We start from the raw sequence: 21,097 nt of genomic DNA on the forward strand, positions 1-21,097 counted from the left end.
TAGAGCGATTTTAAGTGTTTTTTGTGATCACTGGGACTCCACAGATTCCGCCAATATATGATAATAGGCCGTAGCAAAAATATTTTTGGAGATATTTAAAAAAATCTTTTGCAAAACTTCAAACGCGTTTTCTGGCTAAACTAGAAGAGATAGAGCGATTTTAAGTGTTTTTTGTGATCACTGGGAGTCCACAGATTCCGCCAATATATGATAATAGGCTGTAGCAAAAATATTTTTGGAGATATTTAAAAAAATCTTTTGCAAAACTTTAAACGCGTTTTCTGGCTAAACTAGAAGAGATAGAGCGATTTTAAGTGTTTTTTGTGATCACTGGGAGTCCACAGATTCCGCCAATATATGATAATAGGCTGTAGCAAAAATATTTTTGGAGATATTTAAAAAAATCTTTTGCAAAACTTTAAACGCGTTTTCTGGCTAAACTAGAAGAGATAGAGCGATTTTAAGTGTTTTTTGTGATCGCTGGGACTCCACAGATTCCGCCAATATATGATAATAGGCCGTAGCAAAAACATTTTTGGAGATATTTAAAAAATCTTTTGCAAAACTTTAAACGCGTTTTCTGGCTAAACTAGAAGAGATAGAGCGATTTTAAGTGTTTTTTGTGATCACTGGGAGTCCACAGATTCCGCCAATATATGATAATAGGCTGTAGCAAAAATATTTTTGGAGATATTTCAAAAATCTTTTGCAAAACTTTAAACGCGTTTTCTGGCTAAACTAGAAGAGATAGAGCGATTTTAAGTGTTTTTTGTGATCACTGGGAGTTCACAGACTCCGCCAATATATGATAATAGGCTGTAGCAAAAATATTTTTGGAGATATTTAAAAAAATATTTTGCAAAACTTTAAACGCGTTTTTTGGCTAAACTAGAAGAGATAGAGCGATTTTAAGTGTTTTTTGTGATCACTGGGAGTTCACAGATTCCGTCAATATATGATAATAGGCTGTAGCAAAAATATTTTTGGAGATATTTTAAAAAATCTTTTGCAAAACTTTAAACGAGTTTTGTGGCTTAACTAGAAGAGATAGAGCAATTTTAAGTGTTTTTTGTGTCAGACGATGACATGTGTCAGGTGTTGGTGATTCTTATCCGTTTCCTTTTATTATTTATTTACGAGTATTATTTATATTTTTGCATTAGGTTATATTTTATTATATATCTTATTTGGGGCTATTTTATTTGGGATTTGAACCCACGCTCCCCGGTTGCTTACATTTCTACATCCGAGTGCTTTACCACTCGACTACCGGGACGACAAGGGTTTTCTGTGATCACTGGGAATGCGCAGATTCCTGTGAACACAAAAATCACGAAAAACAGTTATTATTCTCTTACTGGCAAAACTATGAGAGACAGTTCAAAATATTGTATGAGTTAACTTTTAGATCTCATCGTAGCGCATCAAAAAAAGTAGAAAAAAAAAAATAAGAAAAATTTTTGGGAAAATTTCAAGTTTTGTAAAAAAAATTTGAAAAAAAAAAATACACTTTTGAAACTATTTTCGTTTTAGCGAAAACGAATATACCTACACGAATTCAAAACATTGAAACTTGATTGCATTGTGTAAGAATAACAAATGTAAATAAAAAAATTTGTTTAATTAATTCATTTTTAATATTTTTTACATTATTTACAGTTAAATAACAAGTTATTAGTAAAAATATTTAGAGCGCAAATGGTATAAAATAAATAACTTGTTAGGACAAGTGTCACTGCATAGAGATACGAAAAACAATTATTGAGCCACTGCAAGTTATCTAGTTAGAGCACTTTCAAATCAGTAATTTATCATATACTTGTATGCGCTATCTTGTAACGGTCATCGAAATAAATGTTATTTCAATAAAGAGCCGAATTGGTCATATAAGAAATTTACTCAGTTCAATAATAAGTCATTTGATTATTTTAAATTTCACTAGCAGTAAAAATAACTTCCTTGGGCAATCAAGTGTTAAATAAACTTGCCTTTATATAACTTAAGGTACGTCCATAAAGAATAATTCGATTAATAAAAATCTAATTGCATTAAAGTAGACCAATTGCGAATTAAATTTCACTTATTTGTTCAATATTTATGATTGTTTGTTTATCTTTTTTAGATTTATTCCAAATATGTTATAGTCAAACATATCCTAAAAAAAATTTGTTTCGTTGGATTCGAATAATACTCAAATATTAGTTTTGCAGCGATTTTTCCTATTTCTGTCCTGAAAATGGATAAGCAATTTGATTTGTCTGTTTAAAATTTTGATTCTTTATAGCGTCTTTTATCATAACTATGTTCTATTAAATATAAAATTTGCAATAAATATAGTAATATAATTGCAGCTAAATTATAGTTTTTAAGTTTGACTCGGTTCAGATATAAATTATTCTTAATTCTGGGTGATGATAAATCTGAATTAAAAAAAAAAAAATAATAATCCGTCCGATATTACTCAAACAAAGAATCCAACTATGCCTTTTAAAACAAAATCATATATCGAAAAAGAAAAATTCCGACAGTTTCTTACAACATCAACCACATTTATTTAATATTTGTTTGTTTTTTTTTTTTGTATTTTAATTTAATTTTTACATATATGTATATAATTTGTTTTCTTATATTTCTTGATTATGTTACTATCTTTAAAATATTTTCATATACACATATACTATATAATATATTATATTATGTATTTATATACTATTCCAAACAATAAATAGAATCCTATATTATATTCTCTTATATTTTCTTGTTTTTTTGCTTTCTATATATATATATATATATATATATATATATATATATTATGTATTTCTTGTAACTATTTATTTAATATTTTAATTTTGTTGTTTTCAATTTTTATTTTTTTATATACTATATTTATATATATATATTTATATATATATACATATATAGTTAAAGATCCATATTATATCAAATTGTTATACATTAAAAATTTCATTTTTCATTTTGTTTCTGGTTTATTTTTCATTTTTATTCGTTTCACTTTTATTTTGTTGTTTTAATATTGTTTGTGAATTGTTTCATATTTCATTTTTTTAATATTTTATTTTATATGTTTTTGTTTTCTATATATATATATATTTATATATATAGTAATTTTTATTTTATATATAATATATTTATATTTTATTTATGTTGTTATTGAGTTTTATATATATATGTATATGTATATTTGTAATATAATATTTATTTAATTAAAATTTTAATATTTTGTTTTGTTTTTTTTTGTAAATTACTTCCGTTGAAAATTTAAGTTGTTACTTTTTGTTGTTGGTTTTTTTACTTTTTTTTTTGTTTTATATATATAAGTTTTTTATTTAAATTTTTTTCATGGTTTTTTTACATAATTTTTAATATTCTACTTTAATTTCATATATATGTATTATAATATATGTTATTTTTGTTTGTTTTTCTTTTATTTATTTTGTAATATAGTTGTTTGTTTACTTTTTTTCTTGTATATAATTTATATTTAATATATAATAATATATGGTTTACTTAATTAATTGTAATAATTTTGTTTTATTTTTTTTTTTTAATTTAACTTTAATATTTTTGGATTAGCTATCGGTTTTTGTATTGTTGTTGTTTTAAGACAGAAAATATATTTGTTGTGATTTCATATATATTATTTTTGTTAGAATATATTTTATTTATTTATTCTTTTGAGTTTTTTGTTAATTCTGTTATTATTATTGTTGTTGCTGTATTTGTGATTTATCATTTTTGACCTTTTTATTTTTTTTTTGTTTTATTTTATTTTTTTTTTTTTGTTATATTTGAATTTTTTTAATTTTTGATGATTATTGACTATTGTTTTTTATATTTTATATTTATTGTTATATTAATTTCTATTGTTGATGATTTTGTTGTCTCTATGATTTGTATTTCCTTTATAATTAAAATAATATTATTAAAAACTAATATATATATATAATAATTATATAATATAATAATATTTGTTTTGTTTTTTTTTTACTATTTTTGTTTTCTATATAAATTTCTAATGTAAGATAAGCAAGAAAGCATTTCCAAGTATCATGAACTTACATAAATATAAATTTTTTTCTGGTTGTGTATAAATTTTTTTTTTGTTTTTTTTTATAATTTTTTTTTTTTTTGAAAATTAAAAAGAAAAATTACAAAAGTTTTTTTAAAAATTAAAAATTTGAATTTTTTTTTTTCTAAAGAACTTTTTTCAACTTCGTCATTATTAATATTTTTCTTAACAAATTTTTTTTTAATTTATTTCCTCATTTTTTATAATTATATTAATTTTGTTATATTGTTTTTTTTAATATTACTGATATAAATAACTTTTGTTTTTAAATCATGAACTTATCTCTTAATTTTTTTTAATTAATATTTATTTTTTTATTATCATTTTATATTTACATATGAATATGTATATATACGTCAAATTTATATATATATATATATATATGTATATATATATGTATATATATATATGTGTTTTCTAAATATTTCCTCTGATATATATAAATTTTATTTAATAATTTTTACTAAAATTACTAAAAATTCTTATTGACTTTTAGGCGATTATTAAATTTTATTTTTAATTATTGATATGAAATAATTTTAAATAATTAGTAGATAAATGTATTATAACTGTTATAAATTTTTAATAATAATAATTTTGAAATTTGAAAAATGAATGAAACTAAAATTTAGATCTTGCTTTTTAATTATTAAAAATGTTTTCAATATTATTAATAATAATTAAATTACAATTTAATATTTGAAAACTTAGAAAAAATTCTAAAAGATGTCGTACATAGGTATTTGAGATATTTTTTTGTTATTAACATTTTTTATAAAAGAAAATTATAAAATTAAACTTAAAATCTCTTTTTTTTTGTTTTGTCTTCCAAAATAGTATATAATATACATGTGTATATGTATATATATGTTTGTTTTTTTTTAATAATAATTGTTATTTTTTAAAATTATTTATATATATATATATATATATAATTGATTAATATAATTATTGTGTTTTTTTCTGTAATAATAATAATATTTTTAATTGTTTTAATGTATATTTTCAATTTTTTTTTTATTTTATTTTGTTTTTTATTGTCAGTCACAGCTAAATATTTTTCTTTGTTTTAATATTATATTTAATTTATATTATACATATATAATATTATAATGTTATTTATAATTTCACAATTAAATTTTTATGTTCTACAACATTGAAAAAAATTAAAAATTGAAAATTTTGAAAAAACAAAAAATTTAAAAATAAATTAAAAATTAAAAACAATAAAACATAATTATTTAAATAATATAACAGTATTTTATATTTGTTATACAAAATGAATTAAAATTACGATTATTTTAAAAACCTTAAAAGTTAAATATTTTTTGGGAACTTTGAAGATTGACTGTCATTCATTATATTATTAATAAAATATATAAATAAGATTTAAATATTATTTCTATATGCGTATAGGTAGATATTTTAAAATAATTATGTAACATATTTATATGTATAAATTTATGTTTATTTTATTTATTTAGTAATTATTTGAAAAATTATATGCTATATAAATAAATAAATTTATGATAGTAAAATAGAATTTAATTTAAGAATTTTTGAAAATAATAGAAAGTGTTATATAAGAAGAAAACAATTTTGTATTATGAAATATATAATTTTAAATACATATATATATATATATACATATGTATATATATTTAAATATTTATTATATAATAAAGCTTTTAATATATGTGATGTTTTTCTTTTGAATATATCTTATTAAATTTATGTTTGTATAAATACAAAAAATTAAATTCTTAATATATAGAACCAGAAATCCAAATCTAATCTTAAACCAGAAATTATTATCGATTGGTATATAACACGTAAATATACAATTATAAGAAATAAAAAAAAAAACAATTCTTCATATAATATGGTATGTCCACATGCAAAATGCAAATTTAACATATTCAGCAATTAAAATTTTAATGGCTGAATACCAATATATTGGAAATTAATTTTCATTTAGATATGACATTGTTTTAAAATTACTGTAATATTGTGTTAATATGCTATTCAGCAACTATAAATTAATTTATGTATGAACTAAAATATTTATTAATACCGTATATAACAGTATACGGTATTAATAATGAAAATAATTCAAAGTGGAACAACTAACTTAAAAAATTTCGAATTTATTTTATTTAACAATTAAATTTTAATTGCTGAATAAATCGGTCTATAGCGTCTTAATTTTTAGAGACCTCTTTACATTTTATTTTACATATATTTAAATTTAGTAATGTTTGAAATTGGAAAAACAATATGAAAAATAATAATAGTTTTTTATAATTAAAAAAAATTTTTTTAATTTATATATTTTTAATTTTCTGATTAACACTTAATTAATTTTTATTTTTTTTGTTATTTTTATTATTAATTTAATATTAATAATTTTTGTTTTTAATTATTATATTTCATGAGGTCTTTTCTTCTAATACCTATGCATATAATATTATATAATTATAACTTCTGTTCTATATATAATTTTGTTTTATATATAAATATTAAATTTAATTAATTATTATTTAATTATTAAATTTAATGTTTTTTATTTTGATGATGATTTCTTTTTGATGTTGTTTGTTATTTCTACTTGACAATATTCTGTATAAATATGATAGCATTTTTTTTTTTATTTCCTTTACATTTAATATTTTAATTTCTATATAATTAATTATATTTTTAATTTTATGTTCAAGTTATACACATAATGATATATACATATATATATATATATATATATGTATACATATTTATACTGTATTATTTAATTTATATATAAATTTAATAAAATGTCGAATTTCAAAACGAATTATTTTTGTTATTTTAATTATTTAATATTTTATTATTAATTTTATAGAGTAATAATATTTTTATTTAATTTAATTTCTTTTTATTTATTATTAATTAATTATCCACCCAACAAAATTTTGTTGAATTTTCGTTTTCTATTTTGTTTTTCGTTAAATTTTGTTTTTTTTTTTTTAAACTATTGCAGTTAAATTTATAATTTTGAATAGATTTTTATTATAATATTAAAAATGCTAAGATTAGTAATTGTAATAATTAATTATAGAACAAGTAAGTATATAGTTTATATAGATCAAATAATTATTAAATTTATTAGAAAAAATTAAAATATTTATTCTTTTTATAATTATAAAATTAATAAATGAAGTATAGGTTAAAAATTTATAAAGAATATTTTTGTAAAGCAACAAACAAAATTATAAAGATTTTTTTAAAATATAATAATTTTTTTATTTTACATTGTCCGTTTCTCAAAATGAATTTGGCGATTATAATAACAATGTAAATTATTTTGGATTTTTACTATTATTTAATTTCAATTTCAATTACAAATATATAGTATTTACTTTTTTTAATAATTTTTAACAGTGACAATAAGTACGTTATTAGTAAAATACATTAAATATATAAAATAAATTAAATTAATAATTTTTACTGTTATTCAATAACTGTAATTATTATACTGCTATATGATATTGTATAATACTATTATAACATATCGTATAGTATGGTATAATAAGAATTATAGAATATATATAGCTGAAATTTATTAATTTTGTATAGGCCTTTTGAAATAATGAAGATTTATTGAATTTTATTTATCATAAATTATTTTTATACTGAATTTTGCTTATATATTTTTAAATAGCTTGCTTAAAATTTTTAGATTTCAATCAGCAATTTCATTCGCAAGTTGCTAATGTTTTTTTTCGACCTCTTTCTACATTTATCATCCGATATGCTTTTGTTCCATTTTTATCTATTCTTGGAGAGATTTTGGTGCATTTCAATGCAAAAACTTAAAATAACAAAAATTAAAATAATTTTTCCAATAATTATTTAAAACACAAAACAATTATAAATTTAAAAATTAAATTATGAAGTATAAAAAAATAAACTGTCAATTTTGACATTTTATCAAAACGAATGTCAATTTTGACGTTTTTTTTTTTCGTTTCTTATAATTTGCATTTGATTTCGCATTACAATTTTTTTTTTACATTTAAATATAACATTTTTTTTATTTTTAATTATTTTAAATTTGTTTTTTGTTTTTGGAAGCCCTTATGTGTTTTGTTTTAATGATTATTTTTTTATTTTTTAATTATAGTTTTACAATAATTTGAAGTTTACAAGAATAATATTAATAATATTATATAGGGAAAAGTGTAAAATTATTTTATGTTTTTTTGTTTTCGTTCATGTTTTTCTGCTATAAACTGTTAGTTTCGTTCCGTTATGTTATATTATATAACAATTTTATATAACATAACTGTTACATTATATAACAGTATTATATTATATAATTGTTATATTATACAACAGTATTATATTATATAATTGTTAAATTATACAACAGTTTTATATTACAAGACTATTATATAATATAACAGTTTTACATTATATAATTGTTATATTATATAACAGTTTGTAGTTTTGTTTTATTTTTCAGTTTTTTACAATAAATATTTTCTTATTATTACAATTTATTTGAAGTGTTTTTTTTTTAAATATTGTAAATATGTTTATTTGTGTATATAAGAAAAAAAAAAACAAATAAAATTTTCTTAGTTTCAGATTATAATTTTTTTTATATACATGTACATATTGTTATATTAATTAGTATTATATATTTTTACATATAATTATTTTGTATTTTTTTAATTTAAAAATATAATATTCTTCAAATTATATAAAATATATAGGCAAAATTTTAGGATATTATTAAAATTATTTATTTTATATTTTTATATATGCATATAATATACAAGTATTTTTGAATATAATATGGAATTGATTTTATTATAAAACTGTTATACAAAAGTGTGATATAATGATAATAATGATTTTAATGAGAAATGAATAATTATTTGCGAAAATAATTTTTTTTTTTGTAATTTTATTAATTATTAATTCTATCATAGATGTTATAATTATGTTATACATATTTATTTATAATTATGTTATATATGTATTTATACGTTAGGTATATAACAAAGTGCACCGCTCGATTGAACAATAATTTTTTTTTTTTTGAATAACAATTGAATCTTTGTTTTTTGATTATCTTTTTTAGTTGAAATTGATCGCAGAGTATATTTTTTTTTTATTTGGTTTTTTTTCTTTAAAATTTGTTCTTCATTCTTTCAAAATATGTATGTTATATATGTTATATGTTAATATTATTATAATATTATAAAAAGATTTGTGCACCGAATTTTATACATATTATATATATTATAAATTCGGCTCTTTTATGTGTTATACAAATATTTTATTATAACTGTTATAACTGTTATATTTTATTGAATAATTTTTATATTTTTTATAAAAATAAAATCAATTCCATTTTATAATTTGTGGCGAATAATATACAAGTAATTGTTTGAATCCTAAAATTTTAATTAAAAATTTTGGAAAGACTTATTTTATAAGTGTGTTTGTTTGTTCGTTTCTTGTTTTTCTATATATTTTTATTGTATAAATTTAATTAATTTGTTTTTTATTTTTTTTTTTCATATTTATATTACGTGATTTTACAAATTTTCGTATTGTATTTTTTTTAATTTTCTTTCGTTATTAATCCACTTGTTGCATATATTCTGTTTTTTTTTCAATCATAAATTTTTTTATTCATTTTTAAATTATAAACTATATATTTAAATAATTAATTGATTTTATAGGGATTTTTCATATAATTTTTTATTCTCAATTATAATTCTCTTATATACTGTAAATTTATAAATTAAAAATTAAATTAAAAAATAATTATTTAAATAAATTTTATAAAAGTTTAACAATCAATTGTTGTTTAATGAAAAAAATAACATTAATAAAATATAATTATATTTTAAATAAAAAAAGAAGAAAAATAACAAGTATAACAAATAAAACTAATGAGATTTCACATAATTTTTGTAATAGTTACAAAATTTTTAAGAGCATAATCTAACCTAAAATATTATTTTAAATAAAATTTATAGGTCAGAAACAGAACGAAGAAGTAAAAATTAATTTAAAAAAAAAAATAAACTTTCATTTTCTTTTCCATTCTTTTTTTCATTTAATTTCAATTATTAAAAAAATGGTGGTTTATCGCAATTGCACAATGACCCGCCATCACCAGATTTACATAAATCCTTGCAAACTTTTTCCCAATTTGGTGTTGTTGGTATAGTTTTTTGTTTTCCATCAACACTACTTGAACTTGTTGTTGTTGTTATTATTATTGTTGATCCTGTAGATTCAGTGATGATATTATCTTTTGAACATATTGAACAACCAGTTATTGTTATATCATTATATTGACAAAATGTATGACATATTTGATTACGACCCCATAAGTTACTATCACCACCACTTTCAAAATCATTTAATTCATTAGATTCAGAAATTTGAAATACACGTTTACCACATGAACAAATTTCATCACCTGAAACAAAAATTTATTTTAATTTCTATTTGTTTTATTAAAATTTTATTTTAATTTCCAATATTTTTTATCTCTCAAAAGCAGATTTTACTTTATTTGTAAGAATAGTAAAATACTTCGAATTTTTGGTAAAACTTGTATTCGAATTTTTGGTAAAATTCAGAATTCGTTTTGGAAAAGAGCATCATATAGAGTTTATAATCCACTACTGTCCTGACTAGGATGCCTCAATGTTTGAATTTTAATAATATGAAACTCATAGCTTTATATAGCATAATTAAAATTTTGAGTCTGGTATTCGCATAGTCAAACCCTGAAAATTTCTATATTAATTTTCTTTCAGTATATATGAGAAATTTCAAAATAAAGCGTTCGAAAAATGTGTTAAAAAAAGTGTGTGAACCAAAATCTGAAAATAATAATAAAGAAGTTCCAGAAACTGAATTTTAACTCTCATATTATCAAAATTGTTTTTTTAAAATTGGAAGTTCCTGTTATTACGATTAAAATTAGAGTTTCTGGGATTACTCATATCACATTGTCTTACATAATTAATAATGGAAACAATTTACTGGAAAATGCTTAGTAAAGAGTAAAATATTATTTTAATTCCAGGTTTTTGAATTATATATAGCTTTTAGCTTTCGATTTCGACCACATATTTATGCAATATTTAGATACATATTAATCACTCCAGAAAAATTTCAATTGATGCAGATTAGAAAATTTATAATATAATAGTTAGTAATTATAGGTACCTTCAAATATATTCTTAAGATTTCATTATAAATTTATGACACATATTAGAAGCAGTAATAACTAAAAATAAAAGTAAAATAGCCTTTTGGTATATTATAGAACTTACACCGAGTTTCAAAGACTAGCCTAATAAAAGGATAACTATAACCCTAATCGGAAAAATTATTTAAAGATTATAAACCACATAAATTTACATAGATATTTTTCAGAATAAAATCATGAATTATTCAAATGAATTCATAGATAACCAATAATTATTTTCGATTTTCATTAGCATTTCGATTATATTAAAAAATCGAATAGCAATGTGGACAATTTAAAGCAAAAAATAATTGTTTAGCCTTAAGTTTACGGTAATGCCGTAATAAGTTTTTGAAATTGACTTTAGATAATGATATTATTGCAATAAGGAGCTAAAAGAAGTTTAAACAATAAAATTGTATTTGGAAAATTTTAAAAATTAAAAATGTGTTGACAATAATATTCGCAGTGTTATGAAATTTTGAAATTTATATAGCTATTAAATAAATTTTTATATTAATTAATTTTATAAATGACGAATAAATTCAAGAACAAAATTAATTACTACACAATACTAGTGACTTTATAATTGTTTGTAACAGCACAAATATATTAACTGTTTTTCTAATCATTAATTGGATAGTAATTTGAACCGTGTATCAATACCGTACTACTGCAATTTTTAAGTCACATAGATACTCAATAATTTTCCAATAACCCTGACAAAATTCTTTAATCTGAATTTATTACGTGCCATGATACTATATTATTGAATTCCAATTGGAGTTTTCATTGTATTCCAATTTGTATTGATTTAGTTCCATGATATAGAAATGCAATATTTTAATATTATACACATTTTTTTTACTTACCAAGTTGGTATTTGCATAAATCTTGACAAATTGATTCAACATTATTTTCAAGCAATCTATTTGCCTTCGATGTGATGTTATACTTTTTACTAGCTTCTTCTTTTATTTCATTACATGTGGGTTGTATCCCACAAGTGGGACCACCCAACCCAGCTCTGTAAAACAATAAAAATAATAATGGTAACAATATTAATTACTAAAAATTAATTAAATTTAGATTTTTTTTTTTGTTAAGTTCATGAATAAAATATTTTAAACAACTTAATTAATAAATTAAATTTTCAATTTCCCAAAATTATGAAGCAAAGAGAAAATTATCCTTTAATAAAATCACTGTCCCTACAACCGCAACAACACTTTGAAAAACTTTTTATATTCATTTAATTATCACAGTTTTTTATAATCAGATACTGAAATTTTTTCAAAACTTTCTTCATATATAAGTAGGATTTTCAAAATTTTATAATCAGATTAAAAGTGATTCTGAAACAAGAGCTGTTCAAAAACAAAAGAACATTCTAAAGTTTTCTTTGTTTTTTTTTAATAAATTTTTTTTTTGTTATTTGTGTTATACTAATCCAGAACTTTTATCCTGTCTAGACGACAATCTTGTATGTGAATGATTTGATTTTGATTTTATTAATTTTATTGTTTTTCTTTCATTATTTTTAATGGTTTAAAATTATTACAAAATAAAAGAATCGGAATAACAAAAAATAAAATGAATAACTTTTCATCAATCACATAATATCCTTTTTTTTTGTTTTATCACTGTTATTATCCTTGTTTATTAATTAAATTACACATTAAAAAGTAAAACACATAAAAAAGTAATAAATAAAAAATTTATGTAAAAACTTTAAAAAAATTATTTGAATAAAGAAAAAATCCTTAAAAATCCTTATTACATAAAATATTAAATGAGTCTTATTTAAAACACACAATAACGGTAAATATTTCAGAATAACAAAATTCAAATTTTAAAGCACACAATTTCATTTCATAATAAAAATTCACTTAAAATTATTATTTATTAAAATAAATCACGCAAAAATTTGTAATTGGGAATTCTTAAAGAATTCCCAAGGAATTTCCACAATCAATTTTCTTATTCAATTTCAAATGCATTTTAATTGTACAAAATTAATTTTTTCTTTTTTCTTTTTATTTTTATATTTATTTTATTTCATATTTTTTTTATTCTGTCTATTTTTTACTCACCCGCAGAGCTGTTTACACACCAAATGCCAGTCTTGAACTACACTATATGTTTTTTGTGTATCAGATTCGCTATCACCACCAATAATATATCTTTTATTATTTGATTTAAAAAAATTCTTTCTTTGAATTTTGTAACTTTTCCCATTAATATCATCAGCAGCATCATCATCACCATCATCTTTATCAACATCAGTAGTATTATTATTCCTTTCAATATTATTATATTTAACATCATCATCATCATTTTTATTTAAATTTAGTAGTGTCAGGGACGATGCATTCTTTATAAATGTTGGTATTGTTATTGTATATGTATTATTAATGCGATTGTATTGATTTTTGGCATGCGCATTTTTTAAAAATAATATAACCAATAGTAGAAATAGAATTGTAAGATTTTGCTATACATAAATAAAAGAAAGGAAAAAGAAAATTGTCATTAATATTATATAAGAATTATTTGTTTTCTTGAACACATTTATATAATTTTATATAAAAGTGTTATATTAATAAACTGCGTAAAATGCAGAGAAATTTTCTTATAATAATTTGTTTTTGTATTTAAAGTAAATAAAATTTAATTTTATTATAATTTTTTGCATTTTTTTTTTTATAAAAGTAAATATTTTCTATATATTACATAAGTTGAGCAGTGGTGTAGAAGAATTTTATTATATATATATATATATGGATCTTATGTATTCAATATTTTGGGATATAGAGCGCAAAAAAACTAAAGTTCATGTGAAATTTTTGGTTAGGGTGCGGCCTTTATAGGAAAAAGCTTTTCTAAAGGACCTTTTAAATATTATGCCTAATATGTACATCTATGTGTATTTAAGATTTGTGTATGTATATGTATGAGCATATATAATTTACTTGTATATAGGTATATTTTTAAAAATCCCAGGTTTTTTTTAAACTATTGTTTTTGTAATAAATTAATTGTGCTTTTTTCTTTTATTTTTTTGTAATAATAAAGATTAAAATTTGTGTTTAGAATTTAATAAAGTGCATTTGTTTAAATATAGTATGCAAAATATAATTTAATAACAATACATAAGTATATACACAAATATACCACCTTGTTTTATAATATACTATTATATACAAGTGTTATATATATACAAGTGTTATGCATATACCAGTATAAGAGAAAAACCCTTGTTACTAAATTTGTTTTTTTTTTGGTCACTTTAATTAGGTTTCTAGAAATGAACTTTCTTAGTACATTTCTATACATTTAACCTCATATTTTTGGACAGCGTTTCTTAAGTGTCTAACTCCCTTAAGGATATCTCCGGTTTCATACTTGGAACAGTGGTATTGTAGGAGGGGTGTGGAGAGGCCACAATTAGTCGCGAATGGCTGCGGTGACCTGGAAGATACTCCTGCCCAACTTGGTTCCCTTGAAAAAAATATACAAATCTACAATCTACCTCATATTTTCATAGGGAACATTTCTGTACAACTACCTCTTTCAACTTATATGAACTTTTTGTTAAGTTATAAGAAACTTCTATGCGAATATATTATTCGAGATTTACCAAACGAAATGGTATATTTAGAAATTTGAAAAATTTTATTACACATATAAAAGTAAAGTAGCATAAATATAATATTAATTTTTCGTAACAAGTTTTCTAAATATTATTGATCCCACTTCACTACTTCCTACACTACTTCAAAATAATATCAAATGTAACCAATTTGTTTAAGGTACATATAAAGCTAACTTTACATTTATGTAACCCATTCTTCCGGTAGTTACAACTTTCCAAAAACCAATTTCGTAACAATTACGTAACTAATTTAGAGTCTCCGGGATTAATTGGTAAGTGAATTTGTACAGTTAGTAACGTCATTTATACGGACAAAATTTATGATTACATACACTGAAGTGTGTAAAGTTAAAAATTGAAAATTGATTTGCACAATCGGGCCTTGGTATCTTTGTTTTATATTTTTTGTTTATAAAATTGCTTTATTTTTTACTCATTTTTTACATTGGCCGCATTGCATACAATAAGGGAGGTTATGTGATGGCACCAAATTTTGCATATCGAATTTTCGGTGGAAACGCACTTTTCCATGGTATAGGCAGGCGTAAATAAACTATTTTTAGAGAGATACCGGTCTGTCACTCAGTCTGTTTATCTGTTTGTGTGTGCACACCTGAAGTTCGACTGAACCAATTTTGATTTTGAAATTTATTTTGGCTATGTCACAGATTTTTCTTTTGACATATATCAACAGACGGAAACTAAACTTTTTTGCTGTCAGTTATGTGCTGACAACATCAGATTTTTTCAAATAATCTTCATATTTGTTGAGTCCATAAAACTTTCACGTTAAATAACATTCAATAATTTTAAGTTTAAGCACACATTTGTATTCAATTTGGGATCTATACATTTTAAATTCTTTTTTTATTTTATTTCACAATTATTTTTAAATATTTGCATTAATTCAATGTCATTCACAATATTCCGAAACATGTTATTTTATAGAACGAAATCCCTAAAAAAATTTTTCCAAATCCTTACAAAATTTTTCCAAATCCTTAAAATATTTCATTCTTCTTAATATAAATGTATGTATATGTATATTTTATAAACATTAACACAATTGTACAATTTTATTATATTGAATTAGGTATAAGTGAGTATTACAATTTTGTTTGACCTTGTAAAAATGTACAAGTATGTAATGTTGTTGTAAATATGAAATTTATACAATTTGTATTTTGGAACAAATTCTTATAAAATATTATACGTGTATACATATGTGCATTATATGAACATCTTATAATAATGTCATAAAAATATAAGGTTCTTAAAATATATAAGTACACAATTATCATTATCAAAATACACAATATTACAAAGAGTTCTACATAAAGTTGTTGTATATCAAATTTGTGTTATTGAGAATGTTTTAAATGAATGAATGTTATTTTACAGTTTGTATACATATATGTAGATGTAATGTGCAAAATTTTTTATATAAAACTTTTTCTAACAGTATTATTATTTTAAAGCACTTTAGTATAGCATGCTTGTACTTTATAAAAGAAATTTCTTATTCTTTTCAAACATTAAAGAAATTTTTTTTCAGATTTGGGTCATTTTATAACAAACTTTTGTAATTACATTTACTTGTAAATTGCCATTTATGCCATTATTGTAGTAATAATATTCAATTTTTATAGTTTAATAACATATTTTGCATGCGAGAACAATACGAGAACTGAATAATTTTATATTTGATTAATTATGCGAATATGTACGAGGTTACACAATACATTGCATATTATTCTGTTATACGGCAAAAATTAAATTAATTATAACATTGACAAAATATATTTACACACGTTACTAAACACAGCCTAAGAAATGTTGTGTAAAATTTTACTTCAGAGATTTGTTGTGTGCAGTTTGCGAAATGATCTGATACCTCATTAGTGGAAGCTAATAATACGAGTATATAATATTTTGAGGCACAGTGCAGTTTAATAAAATTCAGCCTTTTCAGGAATGTGTAAGAGTTTTTCTGCTTCAACAGTTAATTTAATATATGAAAGTAAAATATATTTTGTACGTTCAAGAGGAAAATCAGTTCTTAAGCCTTTATTTACCTGCACATTCTGAAGTCCTTACACGTAAGAGATTTTACCAGCAGATAAAATAGAATAGAGCACCTATTCAGTTAACACTTGTATTAAGCAAATAACTGAGTAGAACAAAATCATCCTGGAAAAATTCAGCATCGGATCTTACAAAAGTTTTCGAAATTTTATTTGAAATGGAATTCATAAATTGGACTAATAAATACACAAAACTGTAAAAATTACTGTGATTTCACAGAGAGGCGGGGTAATGGATATATGAGACCATCTTTTTATTTCTTGATACAAGTTTCATTATTCAGAATTTAAAAATTTTATTGAGTATCCCTTTACTTTTAACAAACAATTAATATTTTTCAAAATGGTCCAAGTTTTTTCAGCAAGACTGTACATATATACCTACATAACATACATTTTTATTGATAATATTTTACATAAATATTATTTGCACGAAGAAAAAATATAATTTTATTTAATTTTTTTTTTTTACTCGCAAAAGTAAGGAACCGGAAATATTTAACAAAGGTATATGAGTTTATTTATTTTTGGTTTTTGCTATTATTTGTTTATGACGTACAATTTAAATTCATAGAGATAACGAAGAATTACCTTTATTCTGATAGTAGAGCTATAAACGTATATATATATAAATATAACAATAATATAACAATAAATATAACAATAATGATTTACATATATAGAACAGAAAATCATATTAAAGCCACAAAAATTTGAAAGGAAATTTTTGTTTTTTGTTAACTAATGTTGAATTAGTGTACCTAGATGAATATCTCTGTATTCGAGATACAAAATTTTACCACAAAAATATATTATGTACCTTTATAATTTTATAGTATATAAGGTAGAGTTGTATAAGAGTTAAAAATAAAAATATTTTGAATGAGAAATGGGGTATTTAAAAAGGATACAAAATTTTGTGTACATATGAAGATTTTTTTTTTTTAAATAAAAATTATTATTTAGGCACGAAAGGATTACCTAATTTAAAATAATTTTAAAATTAAAAAGTTTTTTTTCCTTTTAAAAAGGATGGAATAAAAATATTTATTTTAAATTATGTAAATTGATTTTTTAAATTAATTTAGATCTAAAATTATAGTAATTTAAAATTAAATTAATTTTTGTGTTAAATTTTATTTATAAATTATTATTTTTGTAATTTCATTTAAACGAGACAAAAATGGAGTTGACCTTATCAACTCTGTGATACCCGTACGAATTTGTTATCCTATGTGCGAATAAATATACCTTAACTGACTATGGGACAGACTATGACTTTAAGTTGCGTATTACCATATTAATTTATGCAAAATACAATTTTGCATAAATTCAGTACAATTTATTTTTCAAAATACTGTGTGTGCCAAACTACTGTTGAAGTTGTATGGCAGCTACCAGAAGGAGCCAAGCAATTTCAACGAGTTTTATCAAACACATTTGCCCTACTAATATATTCGTTTGTGTGAAATTTCAACACCACAGCTTTTATAGTTTCTGAGATAAAGCCAAATAACTTTGGAAGTTGTATGGCAGCTACCAGAAGGAGCCAAGCAATTTCAACGAGTTTTATCAAACACATTTGCCCTACTAATATATTCGTTTGTGTGAAATTTCAATACCATAGCTTTTATAGTTTCTGAGATATAGCCAAATAAATTTTGAAGTTGTATGGCAGCTACCCGAACCGGTGCCCCGATCATGTCGAATTTAAATAGAGTTCTGGCACTTACTACAATAAATTATTTGTGAAAATTTAGTGAACTTAGCTCAATTAGTTTTTGAGTTATCGCTGGGACGGACGGACGGACGACGGACAGACAAAGCTAAATCAACTCAGAATTTGGCGCTGATCAAAAACATACACTTGAGTCTATATCTAACACCGTTATTTCTTAGCGTTACAAACGGTAAGGCAAATTTAGTATACCCTTCGAACATACGTTCGTACAGGTATAAAAATGGTATAATTATAATTATGAAAAGAGCCCAAGATCATGTTTCAAGTTGTTGTCAGTTCAAGTTGTCTTCAAAATTTTAACTTAACAGCTATACTGTCGTAAAGCAATATAATATGCCGAACTTTGAAATCAATACGCAAATTATTTCGTGATTCATACAATGACACACAAAGTAACCTTTATTTTACAGCTGCCATAAAATTTATTTATTTCTGTTAAAAGAATTTCGACCAATTACCGATTTTATTGAACCACATAATTAAATTAATAATAATAAATAAAATAATTTTTAATTGAAAATATTTTTTGATATATTCCGACAATTTTCAATATTGTACTTTGATAATTTTTTCAATTATCCTTAATATTTAATAGAAAATTTGAAAAAATTAAAGTTAATAAAGTAAAAAATTTGTTCTGTATGTATATAGTATATAATATCTTAAATATTTATTTTCATTGCATATTTTTAGGATAAACGTCTAAGTTTTGCTATATTTCTACACTTTCTTCTATAACTACAATTCTTATACATTGAAATCGTTTGATTTATTTCATTGTTTTTAAAAATAAAATTATTACAAGTGTAAATTTCATTGTTTAATGTCAACATATTATGATTTTATGCTCTGGCGCCACGCTTAAAAGCTCGTATAAAATTTAAATTTAATTTAGTAAACAAACAAACAAGAAGTGCCTAAAAACAAATCATTTTTATTATGTTAGTAAGAGGTAAGAACAAACAAATCACTATAAATAATTTATTATGTTACGTATACGTGAAGTTTGAAATGGTAAACAATTTATTTTACACCTGTAAATAATATTTATGATTCATATACATTATTGCGAATTTTTTACAAAGCAATATAATTTTGTGAGAAAAAAATTATTAACTCTAAATTATAGAGGTTTTCATGTGATAAAATGAAGTATTATAATGAAGACGACGTTTTTAGGCATCTCGTAATTTTTTAACAAAAACTCCAATTTCATGTAATTTATTATTCTGAATTTTAATTTACAAAATTCATTTCTAAAACAGAGTGCGCGAATTCATAGTTTAACAACCTCTTTGAAGTAAACCAACCCCAATTACATTTGCTTATCCAGTTAAATAAAGGCCAATGTTAATAATTACTAAATATAACACTTTTTACCACATTTAACACTAGAAATATTTCTAAATTGTAACAAAAGAATAACTTACTTTTAATAAATTAAATAAACCCATTTTAATTAATTTTTTTTTTATTAAATCTCAATTAATATTTTGTAATTTATTGTAAAAAATTAATTTCTGTACAATTTTTGCAAATTATTGATTATTTTTTAAAAAACGATAATAAACACTTTTTTCATATAAATTTTCCGAATAATTCGAAACAACATACTAATTCTATTAGAGCTCGATTTTAACTGAATTAAATTCGAAATATTCAATAGGTTTTTGTCAAATTCGATACATAAATAAATTATATTTTCACATTAAATATTAATAAATAAAAAGAAAAACATTATTATTATAAAATATTATTTTTTACGATAATAATTTTTTCTGATAATAAAATTAATAATTGATAAAAAAAAAATAATGATATGCAAATAAATTTATAAAAAGCGTGTGATTAAATATCAGTAAATTTTTTGTTATCTGATAAAAATACCATCAAAAACTTATAAGACAAGCACATGTATGTGGGGGGGGGAAAAGGGTTAAACAATCAAAGCAAATATGACTAAATATAATAAATAATGTGGAACTAAAGTGAAAGATATGTATTCAAGTGCGTGTTTAATAGGTGCAAATAAATTGGCAAAAAAAAAATTAAATGATATAAAATTGAACCTTGCACTGAATGAGTCTAACTCTTCAACATTATGTATTTGTTTTGTGTGTCATACGTACTTTGTATGTAATTGAAATTTTCGATTATTCTATGTAATAAAAAATTGAAAATTGTAATTATCGATTAGTATAATTGAAATTCAATAAAACCGAACAACATGTGCACGTACATGTGTATTTTATTATTTTAATTGTAAAAC

General features: G+C 21.2%; 1 protein-coding gene across 1 annotated transcript; it reads right to left on the reverse strand.

Annotated features, from left to right (window-relative positions):
- Positions 1-8,595: 8,595 nt before the first annotated feature.
- LOC129612536 (uncharacterized) lies at positions 8,596-20,297 on the reverse strand. Its single transcript, XM_055526187.1, has 4 exons — positions 20,259-20,297; positions 13,442-13,842; positions 12,221-12,375; positions 8,596-10,568 (listed from the first exon to the last, which is right to left on the reverse strand). Exons 1-4 carry the CDS (start codon positions 20,280-20,282, stop codon positions 10,213-10,215), a joined length of 936 nt encoding a protein of 311 aa, XP_055382162.1. The 5' UTR covers positions 20,283-20,297; the 3' UTR covers positions 8,596-10,212.
- Positions 20,298-21,097: the final 800 nt, after the last annotated feature.

Source organism: Condylostylus longicornis, unplaced genomic scaffold (genome assembly GCF_029603195.1).
Source record: "Condylostylus longicornis isolate FDR11 unplaced genomic scaffold, ASM2960319v2 ptg000074l, whole genome shotgun sequence".
Taxonomy (NCBI): domain Eukaryota; kingdom Metazoa; phylum Arthropoda; class Insecta; order Diptera; family Dolichopodidae; genus Condylostylus; species Condylostylus longicornis.

Bases quoted from the DNA above. Each gene is read 5' to 3' on its own strand.
- LOC129612536 (XM_055526187.1), bottom strand. From the start codon at position 20,282: ATGGGTTTATTTAATTTATTAAAA. The intron at 13,843-20,258 runs GTAAGTTATTCT...ATTTATGTATAG, and splicing joins GTTTATTTAATTTATTAAAA to CAAAATCTTACAATTCTATT. The intron at 10,569-12,220 runs GTAAGTAAAAAA...TTTTTGTTTCAG, and splicing joins TTTATGCAAATACCAACTTG to GTGATGAAATTTGTTCATGT.